Below are 17053 nucleotides of genomic sequence, written 5' to 3'. Positions count from 1 at the left end.
ACCAGTGCATCTGTAAATTTGTGATGGATTTTGACTTTCAGTCCTGCTGAAGCTGCAGATCCACAGACCTGAACCACTGGGCGTCTTGGAGATGAGTGACTGAGCCTCTGATTTTTTTATACTCACTTTTACAGCCGCCCAGGGGTCTTTGGTGGAGGAGGTCTTAAGGGTCTTCATGTCCAGGAAATCAGGAATGTCTCCTGCTCATTTTGAACTGGAGAGCTCAATCGTCTCAGCTAAAACCTCAGGCAGGTGCAGTCTGAGGGGCAGATGGAGGTCTGCTGCTGCATATAGAATGTACTCGCTTCTTTTCACAAATGTATTCTTCAGAAAGTTCCCAGTGTTTATTTCTACGAGGATTAAAGCAAAAATAAAAAAACGATTGAATTTTATATTTTTTACAACTGAATCATAATGTGTTCACCATCTATCTTTTTAACCCTTTTGTGATCACGTCCTAGAGTTTAAGGAAAAACAAGGTGGAGACAGTTAAGAAAATCAGAATCAACAGAAACCTTTTAAAATACAAAAGATTAAATGCAATTTGTGCTGCTTTTTCTGGGTAAAAAAAGATGAGCAGAAATTACCATAATAATAAAGAAAGGTTTGATTTTATCTTCATATTTAAAATAGGGCTTCTGTGTGTTCCGAGGATAAACAAAAAGTCTGTGGGGTATAGAGCCTTTTCCTACCGTGGTCCGGCTCTTTGGAATGATCTACCTGTTGTTATTCATCAGTCTGACACGGTGGAGACTTTTAAATCAAGACTGAAGACCCACTTTTTTAGACTGTCTTATCATTAATTTTTTAATCTGTTTGTGTTTGCTTTGTAATTTCTTTTTATTCTACTGTGTTTTATCTTTTAACTGCTTTTCTTGCTTTTAATTTTGAATTTAGATTAATTTGTGTTGTGAATTATGTGAAGCGCCTTGGGGCGACTGTTGTGATTTGGTGCTATATAAATTAATAAATTGAAAAGTATATATATATATATATATATATATATATATATATCCACTGGGAAACAAAACAAAAAAGAGAGAAATGATCTGTTTTCTATTATTCCAGACATGTAAGTAGGGTAAGGTTAAAAAAATAAATCTGAAACTGTCTTGACTGTGAGCACCACCGCTGGGGAGGCAGTGGTAGTGCAGCAGATAACTGAACGCAAATGGTGATAAAAGCATCAAATTCAGCAGAAATACTCCTTACACACTCCTCTCTTGAACATAAATAAACGATTGGCCACTTGACTTTTCAATCGGTGGTCAGGTAGGGGTCAACTGAAGAATTACACAGGGGTCAAAATTAAAAGATGCTCCAATCATATAGAAGAATATTCCACATTATTTGCCTGCTCATAAAGATTCCAAAAAGGTACAGTTTGGACAATCTGTGACTGAATTCGATGGCGTTATGGGATAAAAACACCAAGAATGGTGACAAAGGTCAGTTTCAGGTTGTACAGGGGTCAAAAGTTAAAGTTGCTCCAATTTTGGTAAAAAGTGATGTAAATTATTGGTTGAGCTACTTGGATTAATAAGTGGAATAGTTTTGACTGTGTTGAATGTTTCTAAAGTAAAGGTCAAATAATGTTGACGTCCGCTGAATTCTATGACATGTGACATATGTGACCCCCTAACATGATAACTAAGCACGACACATGGAGCAAAATCCTACTAACTCAACCAATAATTTGCATCACCTTTGAACAATTATATTCAGCACCACTGCAGCAGATGACCTTCACCACTGGGAAGGTGATTCTCCAGCTGACATGTTCACCTTTATAAAAACACAGGACTATGAATACTTCTGAACACAAACGTTTATGCCGGATTTGAAGGCTGACTTTTACCGTGTGGACCACTCCTAAAAGCGTGCAACAGTGGATACGCAGCACGGGCCTCAGACCTCAACAACGGGTTTCTAAGCAGAGTATGAACAGGAATGGGCGGCTACAGCTAGGGGCCGCTACGACCACGTGACCCAGGCAGAGTGCCTTCAGCAGAGAACACAGGCACCCACCCGGAGCCCCACCACCAGGTGCTGTATCAAATGTTCTCCTAGTGCCAAATTCAGGGAGACAAGTCAGAAATATTGGCACATTATAAAGTCAGACCCCAAACTCAAAAATGTCTTCAGTGAGCCTCCTGAACTGGAAGACCTCACCATCAAAACGGTGCGTCTACTTATTTAGTCAGTTAAAAGATGTTAGGAGCTCTGTACCGCCGTAAGGAGTTTCCTTCTCTTTGACCTTCATCCTGTGAAATGTTTTGTGTTTTTATTTCCATATTTATTTTTTCTTATGTGAATCGCAGTCATGTACACACACACACACACACGTCTTTTAGTATTTCCTGGTATTCAAGGTACCACTTCATTTTTCCAATAATTTGCACATAGTACATTTTCCTTACCTTTCCTCATTGCTGGAACTTAATGAACGAGTTTGAAGGGTTTTTGTTTTTAGACTTGTATTATTTTTTCATCTATGATCTGTTAATGTATTTACACATCTATATATATAATGTATGTACACATCTGCAATAAATAATGAGTAAATAAAACAGGAAACACCAGCATCTGCTGCGGCACATACAGATGCTGCAATGCACCTGCACGTACTGGGAATTGAACCGTTTGTCCTTTCAAGTCGTCCACAGTAAAATCAGGTCACATTAAGCGAGCGGGCAACCGGCTTTTTAAATACAGCCAGCACACGAGAAGAAAACAACAACAATAATAATAATCACTCTTTCAGCAAAAACCCAAAATTATCAGGAAACACCACTTCATGAACCCAAGAACCCCAGGAAACTGTTTCTCAAGAATCACCTCATTTTTACTAAGAACTGACCGCTGGTAGTCTTTGTGGGGACAAACATCCCTGAAGTTTATTTGCTGATTTCAGACTGCCAGGTGTTTTGTCGTGGTGATGGAGCAAGTTTTCCACCTGAAGCGGACGTCAGCGGGACACATTCAGCTTCCTCACGGGGTCTGAGAAATAATCTGAGAGCTCATCCTTTACATCCAGACGTGACCCTTTAAATTTGTTTCTGATCTCAGTCTGCATCATGTCTTTACCGCATGGACAAGGACGGTGCTGTAACGCTTCCACAAACACACAGAGACGACGGAGCATGAGCAGAACCAAATGTGTGCCGCTGGTCTGAAGAGCTAATCAATGCAGCAGCAACTTCACAAAGCGGCACAGACGGAATATCAAGTCTTTTAATCTCACCTGTTGTCAGCTTTCAGTTGGATTCATCATCACAGCCTGATCATCCACAGAAGATGCTCGTTTCTAGAAGATGACATCTGGAAATACTTTAATTCATCATCATAGGAAAAAGTCCCTCAGTGTGAGAGGAGGGCTATGACATCATCATCATGTACCCCACCAGGGTAAATATGGACCTGTGAACCAATCTTCCACGCACCACAAGACGGCTTACAAAAGTTGTTGGAAGATCTCAAAAAAAAAAAAAAAAAAGCAGAACTGTGCATTTCTGCAGAAAATTTGTCTGGTGAAGCTGCACATCATAAATCAACGGTCTAATAAGAACCCCCCCCCTTACATTCTCAGTGGATCTGCATTGATCTCATACATGGTTTTTGGATAGGTGGATCCGAACAGGATACTTACAGCGAATACATGTGGACTGGAGATCAGGGCACCACCAGATTCAGTCAGAACTGAACCGGTGGTGCAGCCCACACGTGTCCTCTGCTGTGCACTTCCATGGTTGACCACCGTGTCCACGGTCCTGACAGGTTTCATTGATCTTGGCTCATCCAGAAGCTCCTCTGCCTCTAAGGGTTTGCTGAGCTTAGACCAGCTCCTCACGTCTCTCTGCTGTGTTCACTGGGTCCTTACTCACCCGGGTCTTTCTTAACATCCCTCCTGCGTGGCTGATATTTCACTTAAGGAGCATGTTTGATGTCTAATCGCATTCTAGACTTTACACCTACAAACCAGACTGCAGACCAGTGTACCTAGGACACCTGACTCAGTCTTAAGGTGATGCGCAGTCACACCAAACACTAACATGGATGGGGACAGGCATCGCATCGTAAGCCGTGCCTTGCCTTCCTTGCAACACCCATTAAACAAAATCCGATAGATTACATTGGCATGTTGCCCCAGGATTACGTCACAAGATGTGGACCTTTACAAACATTGTAGAGCCTCAACGCGCTTTCCTCCACCTGATCGTTATGTGCACTACACTATTCATCGATTACAAAAATCTATTTGGCACCATTTCTGCAACAGCCAAGTACAATCATTGTGTTACAGCAGTATGTTTTAAATCCAACAACCATCATGACACCTGGGTAGCTAATCAAGTAGGGATTACCACGGAACCCATAAAGGCCCAGCCGGAACTTTTGATACAAGACTGCTAACAGGGCTCCGATGAAACAAGTCCTCATCACCGGATCAAACGGAGGAGGTGATGCTTTGTAACCAAATCATCCGGGGTTTCCCAGCCATCAGGCCAGGTGAAGGATCCGTCAAGAACCGGGCCTTTGGCAGCATCCAAAGTGACATTCCCATCCAGCAGGGATTTTGGGTCCCATGAAAAGAAGTCTTACTTGGATCCCCCCCCCAATATTATAACTGTATTAGGAACCTCTCTGGGCCCCTAGAATCCTTCTCATTGTCCCCTTTTCGGCACCCCTGCTCCCATCTCACAGACACACACGCAGGCGTCTCTAGATGTCCCTGGAAGTAGACGTTCTTCACCATCCACAATCCCATTTGGGAATTAATGACAACTATCTTCCTCGCTACCGTGGGATTGCCAGGACGACTATTGTTGTTTGGCGAGCGATTAGAGTGACGCACACAAAACCAAAGTAAACTAAGACAGCTCGCATCCAAAAAACACTCCCTGTACGCATTACGACCTTAAATTCACTTTGAAAGCGCTGCAGATTTTTAGGTTGCTGTTGACTTTGAACGACTCACCAAAACTTAATTCAAGACACTCAAATAGTCAGTCATAGAGAGGAAGGAGGAAAAAAAAACAAACACACCTGCAACCTGAGCACAATGCTAACATGTAGCCTTGTATTTCGGCAATTTGGGGTGGAATATATATATATATTTTTTAAAGATACAACAAATTCACACACACATGAAAGTAACATTTTGATACTTTAATTGTAGTTTAGCCTGTTACAAATCAATAGTCAAAGGAAAGTGAGATCCAGTAATAAACTTCATAAAATGTCTAATTTAAAAGAAAAAAAGTCACAATGTAGGCTGATGATTTTCTGAGCAACGCACAAAAAAAAAAAAAAAAAAAAGCAAATCAACTAAATATACAGTGAGCTTTTATTTCCAGCACTGACTCACACAGACCACAGTAAACTAACACGTAGTATTCCAACATGCTGTTAAGATGCTAGAAACTGAAGAAACCCCATGAGATCAAATGAAAAGAGACAACATGCATCATTTACTTCACTCCTATCTGATTCTACGTTTTCACAAGAAACAAAAAAAGAAAAAGCCTTACATTATGTCGCCGCAGAACTGCAGTAATACCACAATATGCAAGTAGAGCAGACAAAGGTGAAGTGAGCACTGTACTTCACTTTGATGGCAAACATTTTTTTTTTTTTTAAACGGATTAGACTTACATAGACCCTCAGGATGGTTCCAACTCTTACATAACCAGATACACTCCACTTTAGCCTGCTAGCCTAGCCGCTAAGTGTCAGTCAGCTCTCACCTGATCCGACAGGACAGAGGTTAGTATGTGTAACGTGCCCGCTCGTTGTCGGAATCCCGCGGATGCTCAAAGCCAGAATTTCTTGAGAGGTTGTGTGCCGGAGAAATGTGCGAACGCTCAAATGCGTATCCTTCGGCCTCAGCAGGAACTCTCCGAATCGGACTCCGGTCACGTGTGTAGTACGTCGGGATTGGAGCAGGCGCAGACTGGGCTTGAGGGCGCTCATATGGGTCGGGGTTAGCGGGGGCCACATGATCCCTCATTACACCCGTGGGGGCCGGTGACGGAGCAGCATAGGGGACAGCAGCGCGTCCCTCAAAATAACCGGTTCCATAATTGGCCCTGTACTTCTTGTAGAAGTCCACAACCCCGTACGGCTCACTTTCCTCACCAGCCGGCCGTCGTGCCGGGTATGCTGGTACCGCGCCATATCCCGCCTCGCTGCCATACATCCGAGCCGTGCCGTGTTCAGCACCAGCGCTTGCACCGTAACCTGGATGCTCCGGGTACCTCATTGCACTCTTGTAGCCTGCATCTCTTCCGTACCATGCGTCAGCACCGTGAGCAGAACCCCGGGAATAATCATGTACAGGGGCGTAATCCATATCGGCACTGTAGCCCGGATGATAACCGCCGCTTTGACCACGCTCGCCAAACCTCGCGGCACCGTATCCATCAGCCCCTGGCTCTGAGCCCTCGCCGTGGTAGCCGTTTCGGTCTAGAGGGCATTCTTTGGACCAGTGGCCTTTCTGCCCGCAACGGTAACAACCCAATTTGTCTCCCATTCCCGGCTCAGAACGCAGGCGGCTTGTCGAAAGCTTCACGCTCATCAGTTTGCCTTAAAAAAGAAGAGACCCAAAAAGGAATTATACCTGCATCCATACTGAACTTCAACTTCCTGCCTCCATCAACTTCTGGAGAAACAGGAATAAAATTTTTAAAAAAAGCATCAAAACTGTACGAAATATAGCAGCTGAAATATCCTGTGACAGGAGTGAAATTAATAACCACACCAACTGGTACATCAGCTAACGGAGAGATGCCAACATCGACCGTCGGAAAAGAGACGAAGACGACTACGCGGCGCGTAGTGGACTGAGGCTTCTGTCCATTAAAGACCGTGAGTCGGAGGGGGGAATACCAATCCAAAGATCTGCAATGGCGCAACGAGTGCTGTTCTCAGCCACTTACAAAATAAATGCAACAAGATAATAAAAAAACAAAAATAAATTTCACTTTTATTTTGGGGGGGGACAATAAATAAAAGTGCTTCATTTCACCTTTTCAAATCCGCGACCATGATTCACAGTGACCAAACATCAGGCTCAGCAGCTAGCTCGACCCCCCCCCCCCCCCCCCCCAAAATATCAACATCATACACACTCTGTCCTCAAATAAAGATGGATTTAATCCTTCAGGTGTATTTAAAACCTGCTAGAATCACATTTGGCAATGCTAACAGGCTAATGCTAGCACATGGCAACTGTATCTCCCAGCTAGCAAACGTAAACATTCCACATCAGCCCAGTGTAGGAGACACATTTAAAGACCCCCCCCCAAAATGTTTATACATCAAAAATAGTTTGAAAATATATCAGACAGACAAAAATCCACTATCACACATACTCCTACTTCAAATATTAAAGAAAACGTCTATTTACAGATTTCCCTAAAACCTTAAACTCGTTAATGACTCAAACGTAAGACGAGCTTTAGCTGCTGAGTTGATGTTAGCTTCATGGACACACGGCCAGCTGCTGCAGAGCCGCTTCAAAATGGTGACAAACATCATCTGTGGCCTCTCCGTGAGATCAACGGTAACTACCATGACTGAAGACAACCCTCAATTTGAAAGAAGCGTTCTTGAAAATTTTGTATTTTTAATATCCAGTCCCCCCCCCCAAAAAAGATATATCTATATATATAAAGAAAAAAAAAATCACATTTTCACAGCATCATAACGGCGGCTCGACTTTCGCGCATGTTGGCATCCCAGTGCTAACTAGCAGTTTTGGCACCACCAGACCTGTGAAGGTGAAAGCACACTGTGCGGTGTCACTCTTATGGTGCCCGTGGAGCCAGTCAGAGACCTTTCCACCGCGTGTCCTACACACTCCACTGGGCCAAACACTAATCAGACATTAGCTTATTTACAACTTACCTGTCAGCAAAGAAGTACACATTTGTGTTTAACATGACTAACACCCCAGTAAGCCCCGCCCAAGCGTTCACCTTTAAATGCAGTGTTGTCTAACCGATTAATGGCTTCCATGGCGTCTTCGTATCGCTCCATATGAACAAAAGCGTAGTTCTTTACAATGTCACACTCCAGCACGGTACCGTACTCCTCGAACTTGGCCCTCAGCTCTTGGTTGGTGCAGGCAATGTTGCCGACGTGCAGCTTGGTGGAGGGCCGAGGCTTACCGCGGCTCAGCTCCACATTCATGGGCTGGCCATTTAGCTCATAATTGCCAAGGTTGCGTATGGCTTCGTCCGCCTCTGCTTTGTCAGACATGTGCACAAAGCCAAAGTTCTTGAGAACATCACATTCTCTGACCTTGCCATACTGGGAGAACAGAGCACGGACTTCATCGGCCGTAGTGACGGGTGCCAAATTTCCGACGAATATCTTCACCATTGTGAATCTTCTTGGTCACTATGGAAAGAAAGACAATTAGGATCGTTAACCTCTAATGACTCCATGAAGCCTCTCGTACTAAATGAAAGGCATAACACGACTGCATCACAAAACCACGACCCCCGAATCCCACAGAGTTTCCTGATCGGTATCCACTTCTGATCATCTCTCCAGCCCTAATGGCTGTGGAGATGCAGCTCAAAAAAAATTTACTTATCTGCAAATCAACACAGCTGCAGAATGTTTTGTCCCCTGGACATCATTCTAATCAATTAATGCCAAATGCACGTTTCCCTACCGCGACACATTCTGTCAAATGCACGCATCACTGAGACCGACCCGTGGCACGGTGTTAGCTAGACTGGAACAGTGTCGTGGTTAAACACCCGGAATGACCCTGAAGTCATACAATGTCCATGTGGAATAAGCACCAGAAGAAATGCTCCTGTAGAGCGTCCCCGTCGTCTTTCCACAGACTTTTAGTCCTTTTTTAAACAGTTTGGTCTGGATTAGCAAATTCACTTAGGCTGCGCTTCTGCAGTAGTTGTTGAATAATTCATGTGGGTATTGGTTTGCACCCTGCCAGTTTATTATTAACAGATATAATTCTAGTCTCCCTCCACAATAGAAACAGGGTTTTTGTTGGTTTGCAGCACAGAGCTGTATATAAGAACTAGAGAGCGTTCTTCTAGTTCTTCTTGTCACTTTGTCCGTGATATTTGGATGATAAACAGCTGTATGTTTCCTGCCGTACCCGTGTCGCCCGATGACACGGACCATTAACTCTTCACTTATGTCTAGTTGATATTTTCCACTGCTACACCAATGTCTAGTTAAAATACTTGTCGTTAGTGAGTAAAATTGTTCAACAAGACTGGGGATTTTTTTTTAAATTTGCACCTTAAAATAATGAGATTATAATGACCCGCGCTGTGCCGCTCACAGTCACACCCACACAGAGATGTGTACACACACCACTGACTTCATGAAGGAAACGCGGTCAATAAAGGATAACTGTGTAAAATAAATAAATAAATATATATAGTAATGGGTTTAGGAGCCGCGCTGCGTTAAAGACAGCAGCAGCTCAGCCGAGCAGCGTAGCTTATCAGTGCAGATCCGTGTAACTTTCAACACTAATATTTGAGAATGCGTGAGTGTCAGAGTAAGTTTAATACTTTCCTGACATAATTTAATGTCATTTAATTTTACTGGCTCGATATCCAGGTCAAAATGGCATTTTAACACGCATTTTGTGAGAATTTTTCTGAGTGTGTTCAGTCACGAATCTCCATTGAAAATGCATTAACATCCGGGTACTTCGTCAATATTTTGCCCGGTTAGGAGACGTCATGTCGCTGTCCATGTTTAGTGTGCAGCGTTGGGATTGCGCTCCCTAGTTCTCATATACAGCTCCATGGTTTGCAGCCAGTCTAGTATTTTTTTTTTAAAGAAGTCTTCCCCTTAGAGAAACACAATGGAAGCAGGTTTCATGTTTTACTGCATTATCCTCCACGTGGTTAAGTATTTTATGTACATGCATTTTTATTGCTAAATAAATTGAATCCAAACTGATCTGGATCTGCTTCAGAGTTGTTCTGAATGATAGCTAAACGTTTGTCCCTTAATGTCGCACATTTAAGTGCAGTTAGTTTATTTATTAAAGACCGCAGAAACCTGCAGGGGGCGTTTGTCTCCCTATACTATGTATCACGTTATTCAAGACTAACTCCGTTATCTTCTTGTATCCCCTAATTGTTACATTTCTTTCTCCACTTAGAATCATAAAATATATGTCTGATTGTTGGCTGTTGACTGTGATTGACAATATTACAGACGCCCACTAACGGTAGCGAGTGAAGTCACCCCACTGTGAACTGACCCCAGGTGATGTCACCCCCCCCCCCCCCACTTTTTTTTTTTTTTTAGCTACCCATGCTTATTTTATTACATAACTAATGACTAGTTTAGAGTTAGTGTGATGTACAGAACTGGGCAGGGTGCCATGCTTCTCCCATCAGTGAGCTTTGTACCTGACAATTACGTTCCCTGACCTTAAAACATTTCACTAGTGATGGGACGAGCAACACTGGTGCGTCAGCACTGTGCCAAGCACACAAGAGCGAAACCCCGTACTGGTGTGCATATCACTTTAAGAAAAAAAAAAAAAAAAAAAAAATCACGTGGCCGATACAGGAACTGTGTCGTTCGACTGCGCCGCGCCAAATTGTGTTTATAGGGAAACAAACTGTATCGACATATTGCAGATTTGTTGGATGGAGTGTTGCTGTTGGATTTTGGATTTTTGCTTGCCCTCACCTTGTTCCACTGATTTCATGGATTGTTCAAGGAGGTTTTCCCCAGTCTGGAATAATTTTGATCTTTTGATGCCAAATAAGGTAAATCTTTTCTCCTTTGGGCATTGTTTACTGTTAATTTTTCATTTAAATACAGAACGTTTGTACTCCTTTCTGGTAAGAGGTTTGAATTGTTTTCAGATAAAGTTTTTATTTTATTGTAGGTGAAGTGTTGGCTCTGCTCCACAGAGCTGTCTTACATCAATGCTGAGGCATTATAGAGCTCGGCATTGGCAATGAGGAAATGGCAAATACTTGTGTGAGTACCCCAGGTATGTTGAATTTTCCCCCAAACGTGAATTTTCAAAAGTAGTCCATAACACACAAAAGGCTTTGTGTGACTCTGTAATATTGTCTGTAAAAAAGTACAGTCCTTTAATCAGCTTTTAACAAAATATTTCCTTTTGGCTTGCAGTTCCTAACAAGCAAGCAGTAGATGAGGCTGTGGTCATGATGACCATCAAAGACTGTCAACCACTCACCACTGTTGAAAATGAGGGATTCAGGGAGCTCCTGAAGCTTACTGCACCCTCATATGTTCTACCAAGCAGGAAGGTATGTTTAAGAAATATATGGGTGAATTAACTGAGTACTGTCATGATATATATATTATATTGGTATTACAGTATTTGTATGGTTATTTTTAGGCCATCGAGGACTTGGTGAGCCAGAAATATGTGGAGGAAAAGGAGAAAACAAAAAAGGACCCCCAGAGCATCGTTGCCGTTAGTTTAACGGCTGATATGTGGACGTCCATTAATATGGAGGCATATCTTGCTGTTACTTGCCACTATGTGGACAAAGAAAGCCATGAACTCTGTTCAACAGTCTTGGGAGTGCAGCATTTTCCTCAGAAACACACTGCAGAAAACATGGCCATGGTTAAAAGGAGCCTCATGGAGGAGTGGGGCATTGTGGGCAAGGTCAGGTGTCTTGTCACTGATGCAGCAGCAAACATAATTTCTTGTGCTCGAATGCTGCAAATATGGCAAACCATTTGTATTGCCCATACCATGAATTTAATTGTAAGGAACACTAACAGAAATGCGCAACAAAACACGGCAAATTGTGACATACTTTCGATCAAGCACCACGGCCAAAGAAAAGCTCACTCAAATGCAGCAACAGCTGGGAACACCATTCCAGAAATTAAATGAGGTGCCGACACGATGGAACAGCACCTACCACATGCTAGAAAGAATGACTGAGCAGAAGGAGGCAGTCTGGGTGTCACTGGCCTCATTAAGACCTGATATCACTCCACTGACTCCTGAAGAATTTGAAATCATCGAAGAGATGCTCAGAGTGCTCGCTCCTTTTTACCAAGACACAAGAGAACTCTGGGGGGGAGAAGAGTCCCGGGATCAAAGGTTATTCCATTGACGAGAATGATCCACATTGAGCTTCAACATCAGGCAGTGACAACAACAGCTGGCAGAAAATCTGGGAAAGCGGTTAACTGAGTCTATCTGCAACATGGAATCGCTCAGTGTGATGACACTGGCAACACTGCTGGACCCCAGGTTTAAAACAGTTGGCTTTGTTAGTCCACTAAAAGCAAGTGAGGCTGTCAAGAGACTGAGGTCGGAGTGTGCTGCTGAAATGAGGAGCCATGAGCCTGACCCAGCAGAAGAAGAGCTTAGCTCTTCACATGGATCAGAACCCAGTTCAGGTATGAAAACACATGTCTTTGTGCGGCATTTTGTCATGTGGTAATAACCTAATGATTAACAAAGACTTATTTCTAAAATATTTGTTAGGGCACAATCTCTGGAAACCTCTTGATATGGAGGTTGAGGAGAACAAGAAGACCTCTAATACTGCAGCCGATTCCATAATTGAAGTCCAATGCTACCTGTCTGAAGGCAACACACCCAGAACACAAGACCCGTTACAATACTGGAAGAATAACCAGAAAACATACCCACACCTTTATCAACTCGCACTGACATTTTTATGCTCACCATCGTCATCTGTACCCTGTGAAAGAGTTTTTTCTAAAGGCAGGGGAACTAGTGTGTAAGAGGAGAAATCGCCTTGGGGCAAAGACACTTCAAAAACTTTTGTTCCTCAATAAAAATGCATGAATGAATCAATTTTTAGTCTTTTATTTCGTATGCTTCAACACTTAAGTGAACTAATTTCCATACACAAGTTACAAATTTTAACTCTGAATTTTATTACAAACTTGCTTTATCTGACATACCAACTCAGTTTAGCATTTACATAAACAAGGTTTTAAGCAACGTTTAAACTCTTCTCATGAACAGCTTAACTCGACACACAAATTGAGCACATGAAATTATGCAATGATGAGATCATATTTTAAATGGAGGACTGGCGATTGAATATTTCACAGGCTGATGTTGCGTTTGCAGCATGTTAGCTTTTTCCATCTTATTTTCATTTTATTTACCTGCAGTGATTTTATAACTACTGCAGGGATCACTACTGAGTAACCAACACAGTGTCAATACAGTGTCGACACAGTTTGTGTAGTGTGTCAATACACTCCTTGAGGTATCATTATCCCATCACTACATCTCACTGACAAAATGAGTAAGAACAGTGCATTATCCCACTGTTGTGTATAACTAATTTATTACATGAACATATCAGAATTGAAATATTGTGTTACTAGAGTGGGGTGACTTAACCTGGGAAAGTTCACAGTGGGGTGACTTCACTATAAATCCCACCAACAAGGGTGTCACCGCCAAACTCCTAAATAATAATTGATTTTACAGTGTTAGACAATATCGTTGCTAATTCCTTATTTTCTTATTTTGTGTTAGTTAACGAGTATTTGCTTTTGTTATCCGTTTAGAAGTAGGGATGGGTATTGATAAGATTTTATCGATAGATGCCATTACTGATCCCGCTTAGCGATCTGATTCCTTATCAATTTCCTTATTGATGCCTCTTGTGATTTTTCTGTGTACTAAAAGTAGACTTTACAGGTTTTCCATGTCAACAACATTTTACTGAGTCTTAAAGTAAATAAATATGAAATTGGTCACTGGATCCTTAAACTCTGGACATAATAAACTCTACATGTGGATACTTGATCTCTGGACATAAACAGAAATAAACAAAATCTATAAAATAGTTTTTGTCAAAAGCATTTCCTTCAAACATTGGCATGAATGTCTTTTCATATATCTGAGCTGCACATCAGGATGTAATTCATAAAAAATACAGGACGTCTCATTTTGGAAGGAAAAAAAACCCATTTTATTCAATTGTAGTTTGTCTGTATTACAGCATTTGGAACGAGGTGTCATTTTATTTAAAATGGTGATTCGTTTTGAAGTTATTAATTCTGACCGGACTGTCTCAGCAGAGAGCCGCACAACATTTGGAGCTGTACCAATGGAACGGAGGATATTTCTCATTTCTTGACTGCAACAAGACAAGAGTCCCTATTAGTGACTTTAATCCACACAAAAGTGACTCATGATTGACATATTTTAATGGCTTCGAGGGGTTTAAGAAGTGGACTTGCCGCTTCTGAAGAGCAGCTAATCAAAGAACCAACGAAGCAGTGGATCGAAGCACTGCTTCATGCTTCAAAGTGGAGTCGCACTGCAGACGTGGTTGATTACAGACCTGCTGCAGAGTCTGTAATCAACATAGAGGAATGATCACCTTCCCAACAACAACGGCTGCTGTGAAGGACAGATAAGGGAATCATTAAGCAAAAAGACTATTGATATTGGTGGATCGAATCATTTCTTAACAATACCCGAAAGGAACCGGTTCTCAATACCTAACCCTAACCCTTAAACCCTAATTAGAAGTGCCTGGAACCTGGTTCAAAGTTTCAACAGAAGAGTTAAGTTTCACTTCCATCATACAAGCACAACTTTCAGATATAAGAAGGGCTCCCTCTGTCTGTGGGGAGCCAGTAAGATTAGGTTTGTGAGACTAAAACCCACCCACTGTACCACCTACATTGCCTTGTATAAAAGCAATTTGTCAGCCATGTCCGGGGCCTTCAGAAGATGGAGTTCCTGTGTGGGCTGTGTCTCTGGGGACCCAGGCCTGGTTTTCAGTGTGACTTTCAATAAATTCAAACTGAGGAATATATCAACTTTGTTCTTTGTAAGGGACAGTATAACAATAAGAACTGAGAGGATTAACAACAGTCTGAAGAATTACAAAATAAATAATCTGTTGTTCCTTACAACCACTAACCGCGGTGGCAACACATAAAGCAGAAATATGCAACATTACGTCGAGGGAGTATAACCCGAGTTAAGTCCATTCAGTCACAGTCTCGTCACTTCACGACTTTACTACTGCAATTTCCTTTTATTTGGCCTCCTCCCAAAAAACTCTTCATAAATTAGTTCAAAATTCTGCAGCATGCATCATCACTACGACTCCGTTTACTGACCACATCACACCTGTACTCCAATAGCTTCACTGGCTTTCCATCACACACCACATACACTGTAAAATACTGCTTTTGACAGTTAAAGCCATTCACAACCCTGCCCCTCCTCCTTTGTATGATTTAATTCACCTCGCTACACCTGCCTGTTCACTCCGATTGTCCTCTTCTATCCATCTGACTGTTCCATCTGTTCGCCTTGTTACCATATGAGCAGCAGAGCTCTGCTCACCCTCCTGACCTCTGCAACTACTAGGTCACTTTCCCTGTTCAAATCCAGTCTCAAGACATTTATTTCATGCTGCATATTCTGTTTGATCCATTATATAGTTTTGTATACTTTGTATTGATTTTATTGCTGTTATTTTAATGTATGTGTTGTAAAGTGACTGAGTTCCATGAAAGGCACCCTTAAATAAAATATATTATTGTTACGTGACAAGCGCCCCTAAACATAAAAGGAAAAAAATAAATTCAACACGTAGAATGTGAATAAATATATGCACAAAACCTTGAACTACAGCTGTCAAATATACATTTAAGGGCAACAAGAAGTAGCTGAATTCGGTTTCACGGCCACGAGGCTGTTTATCACGTGACCATCGTGCCTGCTCCGATCTTGCCGCCACACCCACCGCCGTGGCACGAGCTCGGTGATGTCATCAAGAAACGGCGCACAGCGCCCCCCACGGAAGTGGTGGCCACTTGCGGGAGTGCATCATCGTTTTTTTTGGTTGTTTTTTTTAACACCCTCACAAACGGCTCAAAATTAGCATTAAACTACGTTTGTGGCGGTTTTAGGTCCAAATAAATGACCGAACAGCGCGACTGCGATGTGTAGTGTTAAACACGAGGTTCTTTAGCGGATAAACGTGACGTCGGTTGGTGTCTTTCAGGACAAAAGAGCCCGTCGACGCTGCCGATAACGGCCAACTAAACACCGCCACCCCACTATAACCAACCGTTAAACCCGTTTAAAAACACATACACACATCAAATGTACAACAAAGACCGGATAGAACGTCTTCAAGACTTACAGGCCGAGCAAGGCCAGATAAGCTAGGCTAAGCACTAGCTAGCGACGGCGGCCTGCGGGTGATCATAGACCACGCCGCCAACCGACCTCACACGGCCACAACCACCACCTGCCTGAGGCTCGCCCCGCACCAGGACAGGCTTCTACACCGTGTTCACCTCCAGGCTCGACCTACCTGCAGTGGAAGGGAGTTTTTTGTTTGTCTCGTTTTCACTCGAAGCTGAACCCGCCTCGCTGCTCCGCACGCAGATGGACACCGCCGCCTGTTTGCAGCTGGTCACGCCACTTTACGGCGCAACGTCATCGACGCCATGTTACTACTCCTTCGGCCCCATAGCTACACCCTGCTCAGAGAGCTGCTCTCATTGGAGCAACAACACACAATGTGTCTTTTTGTCCCAGATTGATCTCTTTCAGTGCAGCTTCTTGTTCTGACTTTAACACCAAGTTAACACCCCAGTCTTTCATCTCCAACTGTAAATGGTCATCAAAACATTCCAATCGTATCTTTCTGAACTCTTCAGCATCAAACTCAATCGTGTCAATGTTTACAATGTGCTGAACAATAACAGGTGAAGTTTCTACTCTCCAGTTATCTTTGTAATTTTATTACTGGTAAAGTTTAGAATTGATTTAAATGAGATGTACTCATCACAGAAATATATCACAATTATCTGGGAACTACGTTTGCGCAGGAATTCATCAAGCACATCAGCCGCGGATGCATACTAACACAGAATACCCAGAAACTGGACAGTTGTTCGGGCATAACGAGTGTGTCCATTTTTAGCTAGTCATAGGCTAAGCTAGTTAGGGTTAGGAAGTCCTCAATCCACACATTAAGTTTTCCAACAATACCATACTTATTTAAATTAGAAA

The 17053-nt window shown here is 42.5% G+C and overlaps 1 protein-coding gene across 1 annotated transcript; it reads right to left on the bottom strand.

The window, feature by feature from the left end:
• Positions 1-5150: 5150 nt before the first annotated feature.
• On the bottom strand, positions 5151-16471 carry LOC117505700 (RNA-binding protein 4.1-like). The gene is made up of 3 exons (XM_034165256.1): positions 16350-16471; positions 7980-8403; positions 5151-6585 (listed from the first exon to the last, which is right to left on the bottom strand). Exons 2-3 carry the CDS (start codon positions 8383-8385, stop codon positions 5768-5770), a joined length of 1224 nt encoding a protein of 407 aa, XP_034021147.1. The 5' UTR covers positions 8386-8403; positions 16350-16471; the 3' UTR covers positions 5151-5767.
• Between the last annotated feature and the right edge of the window lie 582 nt (positions 16472-17053).

Source organism: Thalassophryne amazonica, unplaced genomic scaffold (assembly GCF_902500255.1).
Source record: "Thalassophryne amazonica unplaced genomic scaffold, fThaAma1.1, whole genome shotgun sequence".
Taxonomy (NCBI): domain Eukaryota; kingdom Metazoa; phylum Chordata; class Actinopteri; order Batrachoidiformes; family Batrachoididae; genus Thalassophryne; species Thalassophryne amazonica.
The sequence above is the reverse complement of the archived record's forward strand: the minus strand, read 5'-3'. Positions and strand labels throughout refer to the sequence as shown.

Bases quoted from the DNA above. Each gene is read 5' to 3' on its own strand.
- LOC117505700 (XM_034165256.1), bottom strand. From the start codon at position 8,385: ATGGTGAAGATATTCGTCGGAAATTTGGCACCCGTCACTACGGCCGAT. The intron at 6,586-7,979 runs GTGAACGCTTGG...TTCTTTTTTAAG, and splicing joins AGACAACACTGCATTTAAAG to GCAAACTGATGAGCGTGAAG.